Genomic DNA, 22209 nt, shown 5'->3' with positions numbered 1-22209 from the left:
CATTAGCCTAGTGGTTAGAGTGTTGGGTCAGTATGCTAAAGTAGTGCATTAGCCTAGTGGTTAGAGTGTTGGGCCAGTAACCCCAAGATCGAATCCCCCGAGCTGACAAGGTAAAAATCTGTTCGTTCTGCCCCTGAACAAGTCAGTTAACCCCACTGTTCCCCAGTAGGCCGTGATTGTAATTAAGTATTTGTTCTTAACTGACTTGCCTAGTTAAATTAAGGTTAAATAAAAAAATATTATATAGGCTATGGTCCCTGGCCTAAAGTAGTGCACTATATAGGGAATAGGGCTCTGGTCACTAGTAGTGCACTATATAGGGAATAGGGCTCTGGTCACTAGTAGTGCACTATATAGGGAATAGGGCCCTGGTCTAAAGTAGTGCACTATATAGGGAATAGGGCTCTGGTCACTAGTAGTGCACTATATAGGGAATAGGGCTCTGGTCACTAGTAGTGCACTATATAGGGAATAGGGCCCTGGTCTAAAGTAGTGCACTATATAGGGAATAGGGCTCTGGTCACTAGTAGTGCACTATATAGGGAATAGGGCTCTGGTCACTAGTAGTGCACTATATAGGGAATAGGGCCCTGGTCTAAAGTAGTGCACTATATAGGGAATAGGGCTCTGGTCACTAGTAGTGCACTATATAGGGAATAGGGTTCTGGTCACTAGTAGTTCACTATATATAGGGAATAGGGCTCTCGTCACTAGTAGTGCACTATATAGGGAATAGGGCCCTGGTCTAAAGTAGTGCACTATATAGGGAATAGGGCTCTGGTCACTAGTAGTGCACTATATAGGGAATAGGGCTCTGGTCACTAGTAGTGCACTATATAGGGAATAGGGCCCTGGTCTAAAGTAGTGCACTATATAGGGAATAGGGCTCTGGTCACTAGTAGTGCACTATATAGGGAATAGGGCTCTGGTCATTAGTAGTGCACTATATAGGGAATAGGGCCCTGGTCTAAAGTAGTGCACTATATAGGGAATAGGGCTCTGGTCACTAGTAGTGCACTATATAGGGAATAGGGTTCTGGTCACTAGTAGTGCACTATATATAGGGAATAGGGCTCTCGTCACTAGTAGTGCACTATATAGGGAATAGGGCCCTGGTCTAAAGTAGTGCACTATATAGGGAATAGGGCTCTGGTCACTAGTAGTGCACTATATAGGGAATAGGGCTCTGGTCACTAGTAGTGCACTATATAGGGAATAGGGCCCTGGTCTAAAGTAGTGCACTACATAGGGAATATGGTGCCGGTGGAGACACATGATCTCTACACGACAGACTGGCTGTTGTCCGGCCGTCTGTCTGAGTAGCGACGGAAGGTCTCCCCTAGCAACGGCTCCAGTCCCTCAGCCGAGCGGAAGTAGCGAGCACGCATGGCACACGCGATGACCCCCGACACCACCGCAGCCACCAGCACCGCGGCGACGATCGCTATGGTGATGATCTCCGACAGCGTGTAGGGGCGAGCTGTACGGGGGGGGAAGAGAGAAAAGCAACAGTTGGCTAAATAAAATACATATATATATATGAGAACAGCTGTGCAGGTTTTTGCTCTATCCCTGCGCTAGGGTTATCAATATTACAGTTAACAATTAGACTACAGTTACGTCCCAAATGGTATCCTATTCCGTGAGTAGTCCACACTATTGGGAATAGGGCCCTGGTCACTAGTAGTGCACTATATAGGGAATAGGGCCCTGGTCTACAGTAGTGCACTATATAGGGAATAGGGCTCTGGTCACTAGTAGTGCACTATATAGGGAATAGGGCCCTGGTCACTAGTAGTGCACTATATAGGGAATAGGTCCCTGGTCTAAAGTAGTGCACTATATAGGGAATAGGGCTCTGGTCACTAGTAGTGCACTATATAGGGAATAGGGCCCTGGTCTATAGTAGTTCACTATATAGGGAATAGGGCCCTGGTCTAAAGTAGTGCACTATATAGGGAATAGGGCTCTGGTCACTAGTAGTGCACTATATAGGGAATAGGGCCCTGGTCACTAGTAGTGCACTATATAGGGAATAGGTCCCTGGTCACTAGTAGTGCACTATATAGGGAATAGGTCCCTGGTCTAAAGTAGTGCACTATATAGGGAATAGGGCCCTGGTCACTAGTAGTTCACTATATAGGGAATAGGGCCCTGGTCTAAAGTAGTGCACTATATAGGGAATAGGGCTCTGGTCTAAAGTAGTTCACTATATAGGGAATAGGGCCCTGGTCTAAAGTAGTGCACTATATAGGGAATAGGGCTCTGGTCACTAGTTGTTCACTATATAGGGAATAGGGCTCTGGTCATTAGTAGTTCACTATATAGGGAATAGTGCTCTGGTCACTAGTTGTTCACTATATAGGGAATAGGGCTCTGGTCACTAGTAGTTCACTATATAGGGAATAGGGCCCTGGTCATTAGTAGTTCACTATATAGGGAATAGGGCTCTGGTCACTAGTAGTGCACTACATAGGGAATAGGGCTCTGGTCACTAGTAGTTCACTATATAGGGAATAGGGCTCTGGTCACTAGTAGTGCACTATATAGGGAATAGGGCTCTGGTCACTAGTAGTGCATTATATAGGGAATAGGGCTCTGGTCACTAGTAGTGCACTATATAGGGAATAGGGCTCTGGTCACTAGTAGTGCACTACATAGGGAATAGGGCTCTGGTCACTAGTAGTTCACTATATAGGGAATGGGGGGCATTTGGAATATAATCATAGAGTTCAAAGGTCATACATTCTCTGTGTATGACTCACTGTGCTGTGTGACCTATGTTCTGTCTGTCTGTCTGTCTGTCTGTGTGACTCACTGGGCCATGTGACCTCGTAGGTGTATCCCAGGTTCTCGGGGGCTGTGACGAACATCTCAGCGTTGGTGACGGGTGGCCAGAAGGGAACCATGTTGAACTGTCTGTTGTGACCAATAGGAGCATCCTCCTCCGGGTACACTGCCTCCCCTGGGGGACGACGTGAACCTTAGCCGAGAGCTGGGTGTGGGTCTGCAGACACTTTCCCCATTGGTCTGTTTGACTGAATTGTTTGTGTTCTGTGATTGGCTGCAGTTGTGACATACTATACCTGGGGCGTGTCGGCTCAGCCACTCATCAAAGATGGCGTCAGTGAAGGTGTGGAGCAGGACAAAGATGGGGTCGTTAGGGGACAGGTGTGTCTGCCCTCCCGTCCCGTTGAGGAACAGGTGAGCCAGGTTATGGAGGCTGCGCACCACTGGGTCATAGCCACCCTGAGGGGCACTGTAGCCTGGAGGGAGGGGAGGAGAGGGGGAGGAGAGAGGAGAGGAAAGGAGGGAGAGGGAGGAGAGGGGCAGAGAGAGGAGAGGAGAGGAGGGGGAGGAGAGAGGAGAGGAGAGGAGGGAGGAGAGGGGCAGAGAGAGAGGAGGAGGAGGAGAGGGAGGGAGAGGAGAGAGGAGAGGAGGGAGAGGGGGAGGAGGGGGAGGAGAGGGGGAGGAGAGAGGAGAGGAGAGGAGGGAGAGGGAGGAGAGGGGCAGAGAGAGGAGAGGAGAGGAGGGGGAGGAGAGAGGAGGGAGAGGGAGGAGAGGGGCAGAGAGAGAGGAGGAGGAGGAGAGGGAGGGAGAGGAGAGGAGGGAGAGGGGGAGGAGGGAGAGGAGAGGGGGAGGAGAGAGGAGAGGAGAGGAGGGAGGGAGAGGGGGAGGAGGGAGAGGAGAGGAGAGGAGAGAGGAGAGGAGAGGGGAGAGAGGAGAGAGGGAGGAGAGAAGGGGGAGAGGGAGGAGAGAAAGGAGAGGATAGAGAGGGGGAGGAGAGAGAGGAGAGGGGGGAGGAGGGAGAGGAGAGGGGGAGGAGAGAGAGGAGAGGAGAGGGGGGAGGAGGGAGAGGAGAGGAGAGGGGGGAGGAGGGAGAGGAGAGGGAGATGAGAGGGGGAGGAGAGAGAGAGAGAGGAGAGGGGGAGGAGAGAGAGAGAGAGGAGAGGGAGGAGAGAGAAGAGAGGAGAGGAGAGAAGAGAAGAAGGGGAGAGAGAGAGAGAGGGGAGAGAGAAGAGAGGAGAGGGGGAGGAGAGAGAGAGGAGGGGGGTGGGAGAGGAGAGGAGAGGAGAGGGAGAGAGAGAGAGAGAGAGAGAGAGAGAGAGAGAGAGAGAGAGAGAGAGAGAGAGAGAGAGAATAGAGAGGGGGAGGAGAGAGAGGAGAGGAGAGGAGGGAGAGGAGAGGGGGAGGAGAGAGAGGAGAGGAGAGGGGGGAGGAGAGGAGAGGGGGAGGAGAGGGGAGAGAGGAGAGGAGGGAGAGGAGAGGGGGGGAGAGGGAGGGGGAGGAGAGGGGGGGAGAGGGAGGGGGAGGAGAGAGAGGAGAGGAGAGGGGGGAGGAGGGAGAGGAGAGGGAGAGGAGAGGGGGAGGAGAGAGAGAGGGGAGAGAGAAGAGAGGAGAGGGGGAGGAGAGAGAGAGAGAGAGGAGGGGGGTGGGAGAGGAGAGGAGAGGAGAGGAGAAGAGAGAGAGAGAGAGAGAGAGAGAGAGAGAGAGAGAGAGAGAGAGAGAGAGAGAGAGAGAGAGAGAGAGAGAGAGAGAGAGAGAGAGAGAGAGAGAGAGAGAGTGAATCCTGACCCTCTACGGTGTTCCTGAATCCTCACCCTCTACGGTGTTCCTGAATCCTCACCCTCTACGGTGTTCCTGAATCCTCACCCTCTACTGTGTTCCTGAATCCTCACCCTCTACAGTGTTCCTGAATCCTCACCCTCTACGGTGTTCATGAAACCTCACCCTCTACTGTGTTCCTGAATCCTCACCCTCTACTGTGTTCCTGAGTCCTCACCCTCTACTGTGTTCCTGAATCCTCACCCTCTACGGTGTTCATGAAACCTCACCCTCTACTGTGTTCCTGAATCCTCACCCTCTACGGTGTTCCTGAAGCTCTCTGAAGAGGTGGAGTAGTAAGGTGGGGAATCGAAGGTTTTCAGGTCCAGACAGTCCACTACATCCTGGGGTTCAGGCAGCCTCTGCACCATGGGTCGCGCCACGTTACCGGCTGGGTTCCTCCTGATGGGACTGGTCTCTGAATCTATAGGGTCATAGGTTAGGTATCACAGGTCTCTGAATCTATAAAGTCATAGGTTAGGGTTTAGGGGTCAGAGGTCTCTGAATCTATATTGTCATAGGTTAGGGGTCACACGTCTCTGAATCTATAGGGTCATAGGTTAGGGTTTAGGGGTCAGAGGTCTCTGAATCTATAGGGTCATAGGTTAGGGTTTAGGGGTCACAGGTCTCTGAATCTATAGGGGTCATAGGTTAAGGTTTGGGGTCACAGGTCTCTGAAATCTATAGGGTCATAGGTTAGGGGTCACAGGTCTCTGAATCTATAGTGGTCATAGGTTAGGCTTTAGGCGTCACAGGTCTCTGAATCAATACGGGTTAGGGGTTAGGGGTCACAGGTCTCTGAATTTATAGGGCACAGAGGGTTGACATGTCAAAACAAGTATTGGACTAGTCTCTTAACTTAGAGATGGTCAACGTCCACATTTAACATGGATGCATCACAAATGGCACCCTATTCACAGTGTAGTGCACTTCTGTTGACAGAACTCTATGGGTACCCAAGGGCACCATTCCCTCTATAGTGCACTTCTGTTGACAGAACTCTATGGGTACCCAAGGGCACCATTCCCTCTATAGTGCACTTCTGTTGACAGAACTCTATGGGTACCCAAGGGCACCATTCCCTCTATAGTGCACTTCTGTTGACAGAACTCTATGGGTACCCAAGGGCACCATTCCCTCTATAGTGCACTTCTGTTGACAGAACTCTATGGGTACCCAAGGGCACCATTCCCTCTATAGTGTACTTCTGTTGACAGAACTCTATGGGTACCCAAGGGCACCATTCCCTCTATAGTTCACTTCTGTTGACAGAACTCTATGGGTACCCAAGGGCACCATTCCCTCTATAGTGCACTTCTGTTGACAGAACTCTATGGGTACCCAAGGGCACCATTCCCTCTATAGTGCACTTCTGTTGACAGAACTCTATGGGTACCCAAGGGCACCATTCCCTCTATAGTGCACTTCTGTTGACAGAACTCTATGGGTACCCAATGGCACCATTCCCTCTATAGTGCACTTCTGTTGACAGAACTCTATGGGTACCCAAGGGCACCATTCCCTCTATAGTGCACTTCTGTTGACAGAACTCTATGGGTACCCAAGGGCACCATTCCCTCTATAGTGCACTTCTGTTGACAGAACTCTATGGGTACCCAAGGGCACCATTCCCTCTATAGTGCACTTCTGTTGACAGAACTCTATGGGTACCCAAGGGCACCATTCCCTCTATAGTGCACTTCTGTTGACAGAACTCTATGGGTACCCAAGGGCACCATTCCCTCTATAGTGCACTTCTGTTGACAGAACTCTATGGGTACCCAAGGGCACCATTCCCTCTATAGTGCACTTCTGTTGACAGAACTCTATGGGTACCCAAGGGCACCATTCCCTCTATAGTGCACTTCTGTTGACAGAACTCTATGGGTACCCAAGGGCACCATTCCCTCTATAGTGCACTTCTGTTGACAGAACTCCATGGGTACCCAAGGGCACCATTCCCTCTATAGTGCACTTCTGTTGACAGAACTCTATGGGTACCCAAGGGCACCATTCCCTCTATAGTGCACTTCTGTTGACAGAACTCTATGGGTACCCAAGGGCACCATTCCCTCTATAGTGCACTTCTGTTGACAGAACTCTATGGGTACCCAAGGGCACCATTCCCTCTATAGTGCACTTCTGTCGACAGAACTCTATGGGTACCCAAGGGCACCATTCCCTCTATAGTGCACTTCTGTCGACAGAACTCTATGGGTACCCAAGGGCACCATTCCCTCTATAGTGCACTTCTGTCGACAGAACTCTATGGGTACCCAAGGGCACCATTCCCTCTATAGTGCACTTCTGTCGACAGAACTCTATGGGTACCCAAGGGCACCATTCCCTCTATAGTGCACTTCTGTCGACAGAACTCTATGGGTACCCAAGAGCACCATTCCCTCTATAGTGCACTTCTGTCGACAGAACTCTATGGGTACCCAAGGGCACCATTCCCTCTATAGTGCACTTCTGTCGACAGAACTCTATGGGTACCCAAGGGCACCATTCCCTCTATAGTGCACTTCTGTTGACAGAACTCTATGGGTACCCAAGGGCACCATTCCCTCTATAGTGCACTTCTGTTGACAGAACTCTATGGGTACCCAAGGGCACCATTCCCTCTATAGTGCACTTCTGTTGACAGAACTCTATGGGTACCCAAGGGCACCATTCCCTCTATAGTGCACTTCTGTTGACAGAACTCTATGGGTACCCAAGGGCACCATTCCCTCTATAGTGCACTTCTGTTGACAGAACTCTATGGGTACCCAAGGGCACCATTCCCTCTATAGTGCACTTCTGTTGACAGAACTCTATGGGTACCCAAGGGCACCATTCCCTCTATAGTGCACTTCTGTTTACAGAACTCTATGGGTACCCAAGGGGACCATTCCCTCTATAGTGCACTTCTGTTGACAGAACTCTATGGGTACCCAAGGGCACCATTCCCTCTATAGTGCACTTCTGTTGACAGAACTCTATGGGTACCCAAGGGCACCATTCCCTCTATAGTGCACTTCTGTTGACAGAACTCTATGGGTACCCAAGGGCACCATTCCCTCTATAGTGCACTTCTGTTGACAGAACTCTATGGGTACCCAAGGGCACCATTCCCTCTATAGTGCACTTCTGTTGACAGAACTCTATGGGTACCCAAGGGCACCATTCCCTCTATAGTGCACTTCTGTTGACAGAACTCTATGGGTACCCAAGGGCACCATTCCCTCTATAGTGCACTTCTGTTGACAGAACTCTATGGGTACCCAAGGGCACCATTCCCTCTATAGTGCACTTCTGTTGACAGAACTCTATGGGTACCCAAGGGCACCATTCCCTCTATAGTGCACTTCTGTTGACAGAACTCTATGGGTACCCAAGGGCACCATTCCCTCTATAGTGCACTTCTGTTGACAGAACTCTATGGGTACCCAAGGGCACCATTCCCTCTATAGTGCACTTCTGTTGACAGAACTCTATGGGTACCCAAGGGCACCATTCCCTCTATAGTGCACTTCTGTTGACAGAACTCTATGGGTACCCAAGGGCACAGAAGTAGTGCACTATAAAGGGAATAGGGAGGTGGGAATAGGGAACTCCTTGGCTCTGTCTGAAAACGTAGGCTTAACTAGCCTTTAAACCCTTGATTCCTTCTGTCCTTGATTCCTCCTGTCCTTGATTCCTCCTGTCCTTGATTCCTCCTGTCCTTGATTCCTCCTGTCCTTGATTCCTCCTGTCCTTGATTCCTTCTGTCCTTGATTCCTTCTGGCCTTGATTCCTTCTGGCCTTGATTCATTCTGGCCTTGAATCCTTCTGTCCTTGATTCCTCCTGTCCTTGATTCCTTCTGTCCTTGATTCCTTCTGTCCTTGATTCCTTCTGTCCTTGATTCCTTCTGTCCTTGATTCCTTCTGTCCTTGATTCCTTAATTATTACTCACCTTCCTCTCAAAGGTCACTGGAGGAGGGGCTCAAAGTGGAAGAACACCTTGATTGGATCCTTTCCTCCAATGAGCTTTGAGAGGGAGGCAAGGAATTTAGGAATCAAATCAAGGATTCAACGGTTAGTTCTGATTTCAGATAAAGACGTTTTCTGAGTTTTCTCACTGGTTAGGTCATGTGGTCACTGGTCAGGAAAATCTCTCACTCACTCACTCACTCACTGACTCACTCACACACACACACACACACACACACACACACACACACACACACACACACACACGAGGAGATATTGCATAGCTGTGTGCTATCTATCTGTCCATTTGAGTGTAATTCCTCTTGATCAAAGAGAACCAGTAGACTGTCAGACTTCTTCCTCCTTAGCCTCATAACGCCCATATTAGGAAGTCACATGACCACAATGTGTTGTTCCCTGTGTACTGAGGTAAAGAGGATCAGCTAGGAGACAGACTGGAAAACTACTAGATATCACTGAGCAGGTCACACACCCTCACTCCTCTCATGTTCTGTCAGGTCACACACCCTCACTCCTCTGATGTTCTGTCAGGTCACACACCCGCACTCCTCTCATGTTCTGTCAGGTCACACACCCTCACTCCTCTGATGTTCTGTCAGGTCACACACCCTCACTCCTCTGATGTTCTGTCAGGTCACACACCCTCACTCCTCTCATGTTCTGTCAGGTCACACACCCTCACTCCTCTGATGTTCTGTCAGGTCACACACCTTCACTCCTCTCATGTTCTGTCAGGTCACACACCCTCACTCCTCTGATGTTCTGTCAGGTCACACACCCTCACTCCTCTCATGTTCTGTCAGGTCACACACCCTCACTCCTCTCATGTTCTGTCAGGTCACACACCCTCACTCCTCTGATGTTCTGTCAGGTCACACACCCTCACTCTTCTCATCTTCTGTCAGGTCACACACCCTCACTCCTCTCATGTTCTGTCAGGTCACACACCCTCACTCCTCTCATGTTCTGTCAGGTCACACACCCTCACTCCTCTCATGTTCTGTCAGGTCACACACCCTCACTCTTCTCATCTTCTGTCAGGTCACACACCCTCACTCCTCTCATGTTCTGTCAGGTCACACACCCCCACTCCTCTCATGTTCTGTCAGGTCACAATTCTAACTCAATTCTCCCCAATTTGAATCTCTAGGAAATTGTAGGACATTTCCTGAGATGAAAGTAGGGAGGAAGTGAGTGTTGTAATCTGGCCCAGATTATACATACCAACCAGACTAATCTCCTAATCTGGAGTCATGTGGATGTAGATTATACTACTTATTCCTTAGTCCAGACCTTCAGAACCCTGTTGTTCATTGTGTTTTAGTTATAATTCCTTCCAAAGCCCAGAGAAATCACATGTCAGCACTACTTCTAACAGGTCCAACCAAAATCACTGTTACAGATGGTTCCCTCTATCCAGAGTGGCACAGTCTGGGGTGTGTTTCTGTCAGTTTCCCTGGGCCAGATCAGTCTGGGGTGTGTTTCTGTCAGTTTCCCTGGCCCAGATCAGTCTGGGGTGTGTTATTGTCATTTTCCAACCTCAGATCAGTCTGGGATGTGTTTCTGTCGGTTTCCCTGGCCCAGATCAGTCTGGGGTGTGTTACTGTCAGTTTCCCTGCATCAGATCAGTCTGGTGTGTGTTACTGTCAGTTTCCCTGGCCCAGATCAGTCTGGGGTGTGTTACTGTCAGTTTCCCTGCCCCAGATCAGTCTGGGGTGTGTTACTGTCAGTTTCCCTGCCCATGATCAGTCTGGGGTGAGTTTCTGTAAGTTTCCCTGGCCCAGATCAGTCTGGGGTGTGTTACTGTCAGTTACCCTGCATCAGATTTAGCCTAGTGCTGGACTAGAAAAGCATGCTCAGTCACCAAGCACAGGGTTAGTCATCACTGTTCCAGATGGTTCCCAGAGTGTCGTAGTGTTTACAAGGTGTTGGGACATATCATGCTCACTGTTACAGATGGTTCCCAGAGTGTCGTAGTGTTTACAAGGTGTTGGGACATATCATGCTCACTGTTACAGATGGTTCCCAGAGTGTCGTAGTGTTTACAAGGTGTTAGGGCATATCATGCTCACTGTTACAGATGGTTCCTATAGTGTCGTAGTGTTTACAAGGTGTTGTGACATATCATGCTCACTGTTACAGATGGTTCCCAGAGTGTCGTAGTGTTTACAAGGTGTTAGGACATATCATGGTCACTGTTACAGATGGTTCCTATAGTGTCATAGTGTTTACAAGGTGTTGGGACATATCATGCTCACTGTTACAGATGGTTCCCAGAGTGTCGTAGTGTTTACAAGGTGTTGGGACATATCATGCTCACTGTTACAGATGGTTCCCAGAGTGTCGTAGTGTTTACAAGGTGTTAGGGCATATCATGCTCACTGTTACAGATGGTTCCCAGAGTGTCGTAGTGTTTACAAGGTGTTGGGACATATCATGCTCACTGTTACAGATGGTTCCTATAGTGTCGTAGTGTTTACAAGGTGTTAGGACATATCATGCTCACTGTTACAGATGGTTCCTATAGTGTCGTAGTGTTTACAAGGTGTTAGGGCATATCATGCTCACTGTTACAGATGGTTCCTATAGTGTCGTAGTGTTTACAAGGTGTTAGGGCATATCATGCTCACTGTTACAGATGGTTCCCAGAGTGTCGTAGTGTTTACAAGGTGTTAGGGCATATCATGCTCACTGTTACAGATGGTTCCTATAGTGTCGTAGTGTTTACAAGTTGTTGGGACATATCATGGTCACTGTTCCAGATGGTTCCTATAGTGTCGTAGTGTTTACAAGTTGTTGGGACATATCATGCTCACTGTTCCAGATGGTTCCTATAGTGTCGTAGTGTTTACAAGGTGTTAGGACATATCATGTTCACTGTTACAGATGGTTCCTATAGTGTCGTAGTGTTTACAAGTTGTTAGGACATATCATGCTCACTGTTACAGATGGTTCCCAGAGTGTCGTATGTTACAGATGGTTCCCAGAGTGTCGTAGTGTTTACAAGGTGTTAGGGCATATCATGCTCACTGTTACAGATGGTTCCTATAGTGTCGTAGTGTTTACAAGGTGTTAGGGCATATCATGCTCACTGTTACAGATGGTTCCTATAGTGTCGTAGTGTTTACAAGGTGTTAGGACATATCATGCTCACTGTTACAGATGGTTCCCAGAGTGTCGTATGTTACAGATGGTTCCCAGAGTGTCGTAGTTTTTACAAGGTGTTAGGGCATATCATGCTCACTGTTACAGATGGTTCCTATAGTGTCGTAGTGTTTACAAGGTGTTAGGGCATATCATGCTCACTGTTACAGATGGTTCCTATAGTGCCGTAGTGTTTACAAGGTGTTAGGACATATCATGCTCACTGTTACAGATGGTTCCCAGAGTGTCGTATGTTACAGATGGTTCCCAGAGTGTCGTAGTGTTTACAAGGTGTTAGGACATATCATGCTCACTGTTACAGATGGTTCCCAGAGTGTCGTATGTTACAGATGGTTCCCAGAGTGTCGTAGTGTTTACAAGGTGTTAGGGCATATCATGCTCACTGTTACAGATGGTTCCTATAGTGTCGTAGTGTTTACAAGGTGTTAGGGCATCTCATGCTCACTGTTACAGATGGTTCCCAGAGTGTCGTAGTGTTTACAAGGTGTTAGGACATCTCATGCTCACTGTTACAGATGGTTCCCAGAGTGTCGTAGTGTTTACAAGGTGTTAGGACATCTCATGCTCACTGTTACAGATGGTTCCTATAGTGTCGTAGTGTTTACAAGGTGTTAGGACATATCATGCTCACTGTTACAGATGGTTCCCAGAGTGTCGTAGTGTTTACAAGGTGTTAGGACATATCATGCTCACTGTTACAGATGGTTCCTATAGTGTCGTAGTGTTTACAAGGTGTTAGGGCATATCATGCTCACTGTTACAGATGGTTCCTATAGTGTCGTAGTGTTTACAAGGTGTTAGGACATATCATGCTCACTGTTACAGATGGTTCCCAGAGTGTCGTAGTCCTCTACACTCTCACAGATCACCCTCCACTGGGAGAAGACAGAGTTGGGGCTGAGGCTGTTCATATCGAAGGAAGACCTGGCTCCTAGGAGGTCGTCAGTACACACGTCACACTCACTGCCGCCGATGGCAAAGTTCCAGTAGGGGAGGGCAAAAGTGGCATCACCCAACATGTCCTGGAGAGGATGGAGAGATGGAGAGATGGAGGGGATGGAGAGATGGAGAGATTTAGGGGATGGAGAGATGGAGAGATTGAGGGGATGGAGAGATGGAGAGATTGAGGGGATGGTGAAATGGTGAGATGAAGAGATGGAGGGGATGGAGAGATGGAGAGATTTAGGGGATGGAGAGATGGAGAGATGGAGGGATGGAGAGATTGAGGGGATGGAGAGGATGGGAGGGATGGAGAGATGGAGGAATGGAGGAATGGAGTGATGGAGGGATGAATGGGGTGGAGAGATGGAGAGATTGAGGGAATGGAGAGATTGAGGAGATGGAGAGATTGGAGAGATGGAGAGATTGAGGGGGTGGCGAGATACTCAATTCTGATTGGTCGAGAGAGTGTTTTACAATGTTTGAATATACGACAATATTGAACACACGCACACACACTCTCTCTTTCTTTTCTCTCTCTCTCACACACACACACACACACACACACACACACACACACACACACACACACATACACTTCGTACCCCCTTCTCTCACTCACCTGCATATCTCTCTCCAGCTGCAGCAGGTGGAACCTGTGCCAGGTGACGAATCCCGGGCCTTCGTGAGAAAAGTCCACACCCCCAAAGCTAGCCTGCCCCGCCCCCATGTAGGTCTTGCTGACAGAGTAGTAGTGGGTCCACACAAAGTAGTTATAGATGGTGACGTTGTCAAACTGAGGGGTGTTACCGTCCGGACCGTACACTTCCTGGTAACTGTAGAGAGATGAGGATTTATCAGTGACAATGTGGCAAAGTGGAGTTTAATGCACAACCAAGCTCCCACCCAATTCTCTAACCTCTAGCCTCTAAATCTATAACCTCCAATCTCTTACCTATAGCCTCCAATTCTCTAACCTACAGCCTCCAATTCTCTAACCTCTAGCCTCCAATTCTGTAACCTCTAGCCTCCAATTCTCTTACCTCTAGCTTCCAATTCTCTAACCTCTAGCCTCAATTCTCTAACCTCTAGCCTCCAATTCTCTAACCTCTAGCCTCCAATGCTCTAACCTCTAGCCTCCAATTCTCTAACCTCTAGCCTCCAATTCTCTAACCTCTAGCTTCCAATTCTCTAACCTCTAGCTTCCAATTCTCTAACCTCTAGCTTCCAATTCTCTTAACCTCTAGCCTCCAATTCTCTAACCTACAGCCTCCAATTCTCTAACCTACAGCCTCCAATTATCTTACCTCTAGCCTCCAATTCTCTAACCTACAGCCTCCAATTCTCTAACCTACAGCCTCCAATTCTCTAACCTACAGCCTCCAATTCTCTAACCTACAGCCTCCAATTCTCTAACCTACAGCCTCCAATTCTCTATTCTACAGCCTCCAATTCTCTAACCTACAGCCTCCAATTCTCTAACCTACAGCCTCCAATTCTCTAACCTACAGCCTCCAATTCTCTAACCTACAGCCTCCAATTCTCTAACCTCTAGCCTCCAATTCTCTAACCTCTAGCTTCCAATTCTCTAACCTATAGCCTCCAATCCTCTAACCTACAGCCTCCAAATCTCTAATCTCTAGCCTCCAATTCTCCAACGAATGAGATTATATTTGATCAGATGAGATGAGTGGTGAGTGGTGATGAAGTTTCAGTTATTTGGTTCCGATGCACAATCAGATCGAAGCAATCGATCTGCGATCATTAAGATAAGATCACAGCACCATCAAACTGGTTACCGTCGTGTGCAGATGACCAGGTCAGGGTGGACGGTCCTCTTGGCCTGGTCCAGAGAGTTCACAAACGCCTGCTTCTCTGCTGAACTCATCTGCATCACATTCCTCCTGACTGGAGGGAGGCAGGGAGGAGGGAGGAGGGAGGATGGAGGGAGGGAGGGAGGGAAGGAGGATGGATGGAGGGAGGGAGGCAGGGAGGATGGAGGGAGGGAGGGAAGCATGGAGGGAGGGAGGGAGGGAAGCAGGAAGGATGGAGGGAGGGAGGGAAGCAGGGAGGATGGAGGGAGGGAGGGAAGCATGGAGGGAGGGAGGGAGGGAGGGAAGCAGGAAGGATGGAGGGAGGGAGGGAGGGAAGCAGGAAGGATGGAGGGAGGGAGGGAGGGAGGAGGGAAGCAGGAAGGATGGAGGGAGGGAAGCAGGAAGGATGGAGGGAGGGAGGAGGGATGCAGGGAGGATGGAGGGAGGGAGGGAAGCAGGGAGGATGGAGGGAGGAAGGATGGAGGGAGGGAGGGAGGATGGAGGGAGGGAAGCAGGGAGGATGGAGTAAGGGAGGATAAAGGAAGAGAGGGAGAGTGAAAGGGGGAAGGGAAGAGGGAGGAGAAAGGAAGGGAGATGCATCAAATATTGTACGTTAGAAACTGTAGATGGTCCCTGATAAAGAAATACAGTGCCTTGCGAAAGTATTCGGCCCCCTTGAACTTTGCGACCTTTTGCCACATTTCAGGCTTCAAACATAAAGATATAAAACTGTATTTTTTGTGAAGAATCAACAACAAGTGGGACACAAACATGAAGTGGAACGACATTTATTGGATATTTCAAACTTTTTTAACAAATCAAAAACTGAAAAATTGGGCGTGCAGAATTATTCAGCCCCTTTACTTTCAGTGCAGCAAACTCTCTCCAGAAGTTCAGTGAGGATCTCTGAATGATCCAATGTTGACCTAAATGACTAATGATGATAAATACAATCCACCTGTGTGTAATCAAGTCTCCGTATAAATGCACCTGCACTGTGATAGTCTCAGAGGTCCGTTAAAAGCGCAGAGAGCATCATGAAGAACAAGGAACACACCAGGCAGGTCCGAGATACTGTTGTGAAGAAGTTTAAAGCCGGATTTGGATACAAAAAGATTTCCCAAGCTTTAAACATCCCAAGGAGCACTGTGCAAGCGATAATATTGAAATGGAAGGAGTGTCAGACCACTGCAAATCTACCAAGACCTGGCCGTCCCTCTAAACTTTCAGCTCATACAAGGAGAAGACTGATCAGAGATGCAGCCAAGAGGCCCATGATCACTTTGGATGAACTGCAGAGATCTACAGCTGAGGTGGGAGACTCTGTCCATAGAACAACAATCAGTCGTATATTGCACAAATCTGGCCTTTATGGAAGAGTGGCAAGAAGAAAGCCATTTCTTAAAGATATCCATAAAAAGTGTCGTTTAAAGTTTGCCACAAGCCACCTGGGAGACACACCAAACATGTGGAAGAAGATGCTCTGGTCAGATGAAACCAAAATTGAACTTTTTGGCAACAATGCAAAACGTTATGTTTGGCGTAAAAGCAACACAGCTCATCAACCTGAACACACCATCCCCACTGTCAAACATGGTGGTGGCAGCATCATGGTTTGGGCCTGCTTTTCTTCAGCAGGGACAGGGAAGATGGTTAAAATGGATGGGAAGATGGATGGAGCCAAATACAGGACCATTCTGGAAGAAAACCTGATGGAGTCTGCAAAAGACCTGAGACTGGGACGGAGATTTGTCTTCCAACAAGACAATGATCCAAAACATAAAGCAAAATCTACAATGGAATGGTTCAAAAATAAACATATCCAGGTGTTAGAATGGCCAAGTCAAAGTCCAGACCTGAATCCAATCGAGAATCTGTGGAAAGAACTGAAAACTGCTGTTCACAAATGCTCTCCATCCAACCTCACTGAGCTCGAGCTGTTTTGCAAGGAGGAATGGGAAAGAATGTCAGTCACTCGATGTGCAAAACTGATAGAGACATACCCCAAGCGACTTACAGCTGTAATCGCAGCAAAAGGTGGCGCTACAAAGTATTAACTTAAGGGGGCTGAATAATTTTGCACGCCCAATTTTTCAGTTTTTGATTTGTTAAAAAAGTTTGAAATATCCAATAAATGTCGTTCCACTTCATGATTGTGTCCCACTTGTTGTTGATTCTTCACAAAAAAATACAGTTTTATATCTTTATGTTTGAAGCCTGAAATGTGGCAAAAGGTCGCAAAGTTCAAGGGGGCCGAATACTTTCGCAAGGCACTGTATATGGATGTATGAAGAAAATAAATATATTTATTCTAGGTTATCTATTTTATTTTATTTTAAAGGAAGTAGGAAAGAGTCTCTTTCTTCACTCTATCTAATCAGATAAATAAATCCACCTCCCTCTCTCTTACCCACAGATATCCTCTGATCACAGTTAGGTCCGGTGAGTCCATACCGGCACCGGCCACAGTTATACCCCGCAAAGCTCCCGTTACACCGGCACGTCCGGTTAAAGAACCTTAACGGCCAGCGTTCCCGGTCGTCCCGGCCGTCATGTGGGTACTGGGGCCCGTGGCGGTGGCTGTCGGCAGCTACGGACACACACTGACCCCTCGCTGTGGCAGAACCACACTCGTCGTCCAGGGCTCCAGTGGGAGAGGGGCAGCACTGGCCGCTCCGTAGCCCCGCTGAGGTGACACATTCTCTGGGGAACTGTGCCAGGGTCCACGGGGTCAGAGCCACCACCACCAGGAGACCCAGCCAACACATACTGGAGCAGGGAGAGAGAGAGAGATCATTACAACTCTGTATATATACGTAATATGACATTTGAAATGTCTTTATTCTTTTGGAACTTCTATTAGTGTAATGTTTACTCTAAATGTGTTTATTTCACTTTTGTTTATTATATTCTTCACTTTCTTTGGCAATGTAAACCTATGTTTCCAAGCCTAATTGAATTTAGAGATGGCGAGAGAGAGAGGAAGTGAGAGACCGAGGAGAGCAGAGCAGAGAGAGAGAGAGAGAGAGGAAGTGAGAGACAAAGGAGAGCAGAGCAGAGAGAGAGGAAGTGAGAGACAAAGGAGAGCAGAGCAAAGAGAGAGAGAGAGAGGAAGTGAGAGACAGGGGAGAGCAGAGCAGAGAGAGAGAGGAAGTGAGAGCAGAGGAGAGCAGAGCAGAGAGAGAGAGAGAGGAAGTGAGAGACAGAGGAGAGCAGAGCAGAGAGAGAGGAAGTGAGAGACAAAGGAGAGCAGAGCAGAGAGAGAGAGGAAGTGAGAGACAGAGGAGAGCAGAGCAGAGAGAGAGAGAGGAAGTGAGAGACAGAGGAGAGCAGAGCAGAGAGAGAGAGGAAGTGAGAGACAGAGGAGAGCAGAGCAGAGAGAGAGAGAGAGAGAGGAAGTGAGAGACAGAGGAGAGCAGAGCAGAGAGAGAGAGAGAGAGGAAGTGAGAGACAGAGCAGAGCAGAGAGAGAGAGAGAGAGGAAGTGAGAGACAGAGGAGAGCAGAGCAGAGAGAGAGAGTAAGTGAGAGACAGAGGAGAGCAGAGCAGAGAGAGAGAGAGAGGAAGTGAGAGACAGAGGAGAGCAGAGCAGAGAGAGAGGAAGTGAGAGACAAAGGAGAGCAGAGCAGAGAGAGAGAGGAAGTGAGAGACAGAGGAGAGCAGAGCAGAGAGAGAGAGAGAGGAAGTGAGAGACAGAGGAGAGCAGAGCAGAGAGAGAGAGGAAGTGAGAGACAGAGGAGAGCAGAGCAGAGAGAGAGAGAGAGAGAGGAAGTGAGAGACAGAGGAGAGCAGAGCAGAGAGAGAGAGGAAGTGAGAGACAGAGCAGAGCAGAGAGAGAGAGAGAGAGGAAGTGAGAGACAGAGGAGAGCAGAGCAGAGAGAGAGAGTAAGTGAGAGACAGAAGAGAGCAGAGAGAGAGAGAGAGGAAGTGAGAGACAGAGGAGAGCAGAGAGAGAGGAGAGCGTCAACAGGGATATGCATCAACAGCAACCTTGGGAAAATCCTCTGCATTATCATTAACAGCAGACTCGTACCTTTCCTCAGTGAAAACAATGTACTGAGCAAATGTCAAAATGGCTTTTTACCAAATTACCGTACAACAGACCATGTATTCACCCTGCACACCCTAATTGACAACCAAACAAACCAAAACAAAAGGCAAAGTCTTCTCATGCTTTGTTGATTTCAAAAAAGCCTTCGACTCAATCTGGCATAAGGGTCTGCTATACAGACTGATGGAAAGTGGTGTTGGGGGTAAAACATACGACATTATAAAATCCATGAACACAAACAAGTGTTTTTTTGGGGGGGGGGATCTGGCTAAAAATACTTGAATCAGTCATAGAACCCATTGCCCTTTATGGTTGTGGGGTCTGGGGTCCGCTCACCAACCAAGAATTCACAAAATGGGACAAACACCAAATATATATATTTATTTAACTTGGCAAGTCAGTTAAGAACAAATTCTTATTTTCAATGACGGCCTAGGAACAGTGGGTTAACTGCCTTGTTCAGGACAACAGATTTTTACATTGTCAGCTCAGAGATTTGATCTTGCAACCTTTCGGTTATTAATTCAACGCTCTAACCACTAGGCTACCTGCCGCCCTGAAACTGAGACTCAAAGCAAGCTGGTCCTGGGGCGCTGTTCACAAACACACCTCACAGAGCCCCAGGACAGCAGCACAATTAGACATTACACATGTTTACTGTTCATTTTTATATTTTATTGTTTTATTGTTTTTATTGTTTATTTCACTTTATATATTATCTACCTCACTTGTTTTGGCAATGTCAACACATGTTTCCCATGACAATAGAGCCCCTTGAATTGAATTGAATTGAGAGAGAAAGATGTAGTTAGAGAGTTGAAGGCTGGTCCATTTTTTGAGTGCCAAGCCCTGCTCAGCCTAGACTCCACACTCATCAGATATCAGATTTTCACAAAGGATTGGAGATGTTTTCTTGCCCAGACGTATGCCAGCTCCAGCACATCTCTTTTATCTCTGAAATTAATCTTTCCCTTTGTTATTATTCCCAATAATTCCCTCCGAATAACTTATCGAGCCAAAGACAACAGGTTCTACTTTCTAAAACAATTATCAAAAGTGTTCTAGGATTTGCAAGGACCCTGTTTATACGCAGTGTCTGAGACACTGCATCTCAGTACTAGAGGCGTCACTACAGACACCCTGGTTCAAATCCAGGCTGTATAATAGTCCCATAGTGAGATGCACAATTGGCCCAGCATCGTCCGGGTTGTGCTGTTGTAAACCGTCAATGTAAATAATAATTTGTTCTTAACTGCCGAGTTAAATAAAGTTTATTTATTTATTTTTTAATCCCACCGCCTATAAGACTCTCAGTTTCTCTCAGTGATGTTTCACTGAATGGAAACAATGTCTGACGAAGGAGTTTCTCCTTCACCCATAAACTCAATCCACTGTCTTTGTAGCCTACTATAAATAAACCAGCGATCTGTTGTTCTCCCATATAATACCAGACAATTTAAATGTCTATAGACCCATAAAATAAATATCAATATATAATTCCTTATCAAACCTGTTGCTGTGTTTCATTAGTTAGCTAGGCAAGTCAGTAAAGAACACACGGACTAGGAACAGTGGGTTAACTGCCTTGTTCAGGGGCAGAACGAACGGTTTTTACCTTGTCGGCTCGGGGATTTGATCTAGCAACCTTCTGGTTACTAGTCCAACACTCTAACCACTAGGCTACTAGGCTACCTGCCGCCCCTCTAACCACTAGGCTACCTGCCACCCCTCTAACCACTAGGCTACCTGCCGCCCCTCTAACCACTAGGCTACTAGGCTACCTGCCACCCCTCTAACCACTAGGCTACCTGCCACCCCTCTAACCACTAGGCTACTAGGCTACCTGCCGCCCCTCTAACCACTAGGCTACTAGGCTACCTGCCACCCCTCTAACCACTAGGCTACCTGCCACCCCTCTAACCACTAGGCTACTAGGCTACCTGCCGCCCCTCTAACCACTAGGCTACTAGGCTACCTGCAGCCCCTCTAACCACTAGGCTACTAGGCTACCTGCCGCCCCTCTAACCACTAGGCTACTAGGCTACCTGCCGCCCCTCTAACCACTAGGCTACTAGGCTACCTGCAGCCCCTCTAACCACTAGGCTACTAGGCTACCTGCCGCCCCTCTAACCACTAGGCTACTAGGCTACCTGCAGCCCCTCTAACCACTAGGCTACTAGGCTACCTGCCGCCCCTCTAACCACTAGGCTACTAGGCTACCTGCCGCCCCTCTAACCACTAGGCTACTAGGCTACCTGCAGCCCCTCTAACCACTAGGCTACTAGGCTACCTGCCGCCCCTCTAACCACTAGGCTACTAGGCTACCTGCCGCCCCTCTAACCACTAGGCTACTAGGCTACCTGCCGCCCCTCTAACCACTAGGCTACTAGGCTACCTGCCGCCCCTCTAACCACTAGGCTACCTGCAGCCCCTCTAACCACTAGGCTACTAGGCTACCTGCCGCCCCTCTAACCACTAGGCTACTAGGCTACCTGCCGCCCCTCTAACCACTAGGCTACTAGGCTACCTGCAGCCCCTCTAACCACTAGGCTACCTGCCGCCCCTCTAACCACTAGGCTACTAGGCTACCTGCCGCCCCTCTAACCACTAGGCTACTAGGCTACCTGCCGCCCCTCTAACCACTAGGCTACTAGGCTACCTGCAGCCCCTGTATCGTAGTGACATCAATAAGATACAAATATACAGATCATACAAAACCAATGATGGTAAGTCAATAAATGAGTTAAATAGATGAATGAATTAACAACTAACCTGTTGCTGTCTCCTACCTGTTGCTGTTTCCTACCTGTTGCTGGTTCCTACCTGTTGCTGTTTCCTACCTGTTGCTGTCTCCTACCTGTTGCTGTATCCTACCTGTTGCTGTTTCCTACCTGTTGCTGTTTCCTACCTGTTGCTGGTTCCTACTTGTGATAGTGCCTACCTGTTGCTGGTTCCTACCTGTTGCTGTTTCCTACCTGTTGCTGGTTCCTACCTGTTGCTGTCTCCTACCTGTTGCTGTATCCTACCTGTTGCTGTTTCCTACCTGTTGCTGTTTCCTACCTGTTGCTGGTTCCTACTTGTGATAGTGCCTACCTGTTGCTGGTTCCTACCTGTTGCTGTTTCCTACCTGTTGCTGGTTCCTACATGTTGCTGTCTCCTACCTGTTGCTGTATCCTACCTGTTGCTGGTTCCTACCTGTTGCTGTTTCCTACCTGTTGCTGTTTCCTACCTGTTGTTGTCTCCTACCTGTTGTTGTCTCCTACCTGTTGCTGATTCCTACCTGTTGTTGTCTCCTACCTGTTGTTGTCTCCTACCTGTTGCTGTTTCCTACCCGTTGCTGTTTCCTACCCGTTGCTGGTTCCTACCCGTTGCTGTTTCCTACCCGTTGCTGTTTCCTACCCGTTGCTGTTTCCTACCCGTTGCTGTTTCCTACCCGTTGCTGTCTCCAACCTGTTGCAGGTTCCTACCTGTTGCTGTCTCCTACTTGTTGCTGTTTCCTACCTGTGGTAGTGCATGCTGTTCCTCTGTCTCAGTCCAACTGATCACCCACTAGGGACGGCCCATTGGCCCCTTCTCTCTCATATAGCCTACTGCTCACACACACACACACACACTCTGCCGCATGACTAGGCCTTTCCTCCCAGAGCCCCACACACACAC

The 22209-nt window shown here is 48.4% G+C and overlaps 1 protein-coding gene across 1 annotated transcript; it reads right to left on the bottom strand.

Moving 5' to 3' along the window:
* Positions 1–1229: 1229 nt before the first annotated feature.
* Positions 1230–22115, bottom strand: LOC139374622 (5,6-dihydroxyindole-2-carboxylic acid oxidase-like). Its single transcript, XM_071115653.1, has 9 exons — positions 22051–22115; positions 16910–17268; positions 14485–14593; positions 13308–13521; positions 12564–12768; positions 4862–5029; positions 3087–3266; positions 2819–2965; positions 1230–1480 (listed from the first exon to the last, which is right to left on the bottom strand). The coding sequence occupies exons 1-9, from the start codon at positions 22062–22064 to the stop codon at positions 1281–1283; spliced, it is 1596 nt and encodes a 531-aa protein (XP_070971754.1). The 5' UTR covers positions 22065–22115; the 3' UTR covers positions 1230–1280.
* Between the last annotated feature and the right edge of the window lie 94 nt (positions 22116–22209).

The sequence above is a fragment of the Oncorhynchus clarkii genome, chromosome 19 (assembly GCF_045791955.1).
Source record: "Oncorhynchus clarkii lewisi isolate Uvic-CL-2024 chromosome 19, UVic_Ocla_1.0, whole genome shotgun sequence".
Classification (NCBI taxonomy): Eukaryota; Metazoa; Chordata; class Actinopteri; order Salmoniformes; family Salmonidae; genus Oncorhynchus; species Oncorhynchus clarkii.
Note: the sequence above shows the minus strand (reverse complement) of the source record. Positions and strands in the feature narration are given on the sequence as shown.

Excerpts from the sequence above, each read along its gene's own strand:
- LOC139374622 (XM_071115653.1), bottom strand. Across the intron at positions 14,594-16,909 it reads TGATCAGAGGATATCTGTGG|TCAGGAGGAATGTGATGCAG; the intron begins GTAAGAGAGAGG and ends GCCTCCCTCCAG. Across the intron at positions 5,030-12,563 it reads TCTGGGAACCATCTGTAACA|ATTCAGAGACCAGTCCCATC; the intron begins GTGAGCATGATA and ends ATGACCCTATAG.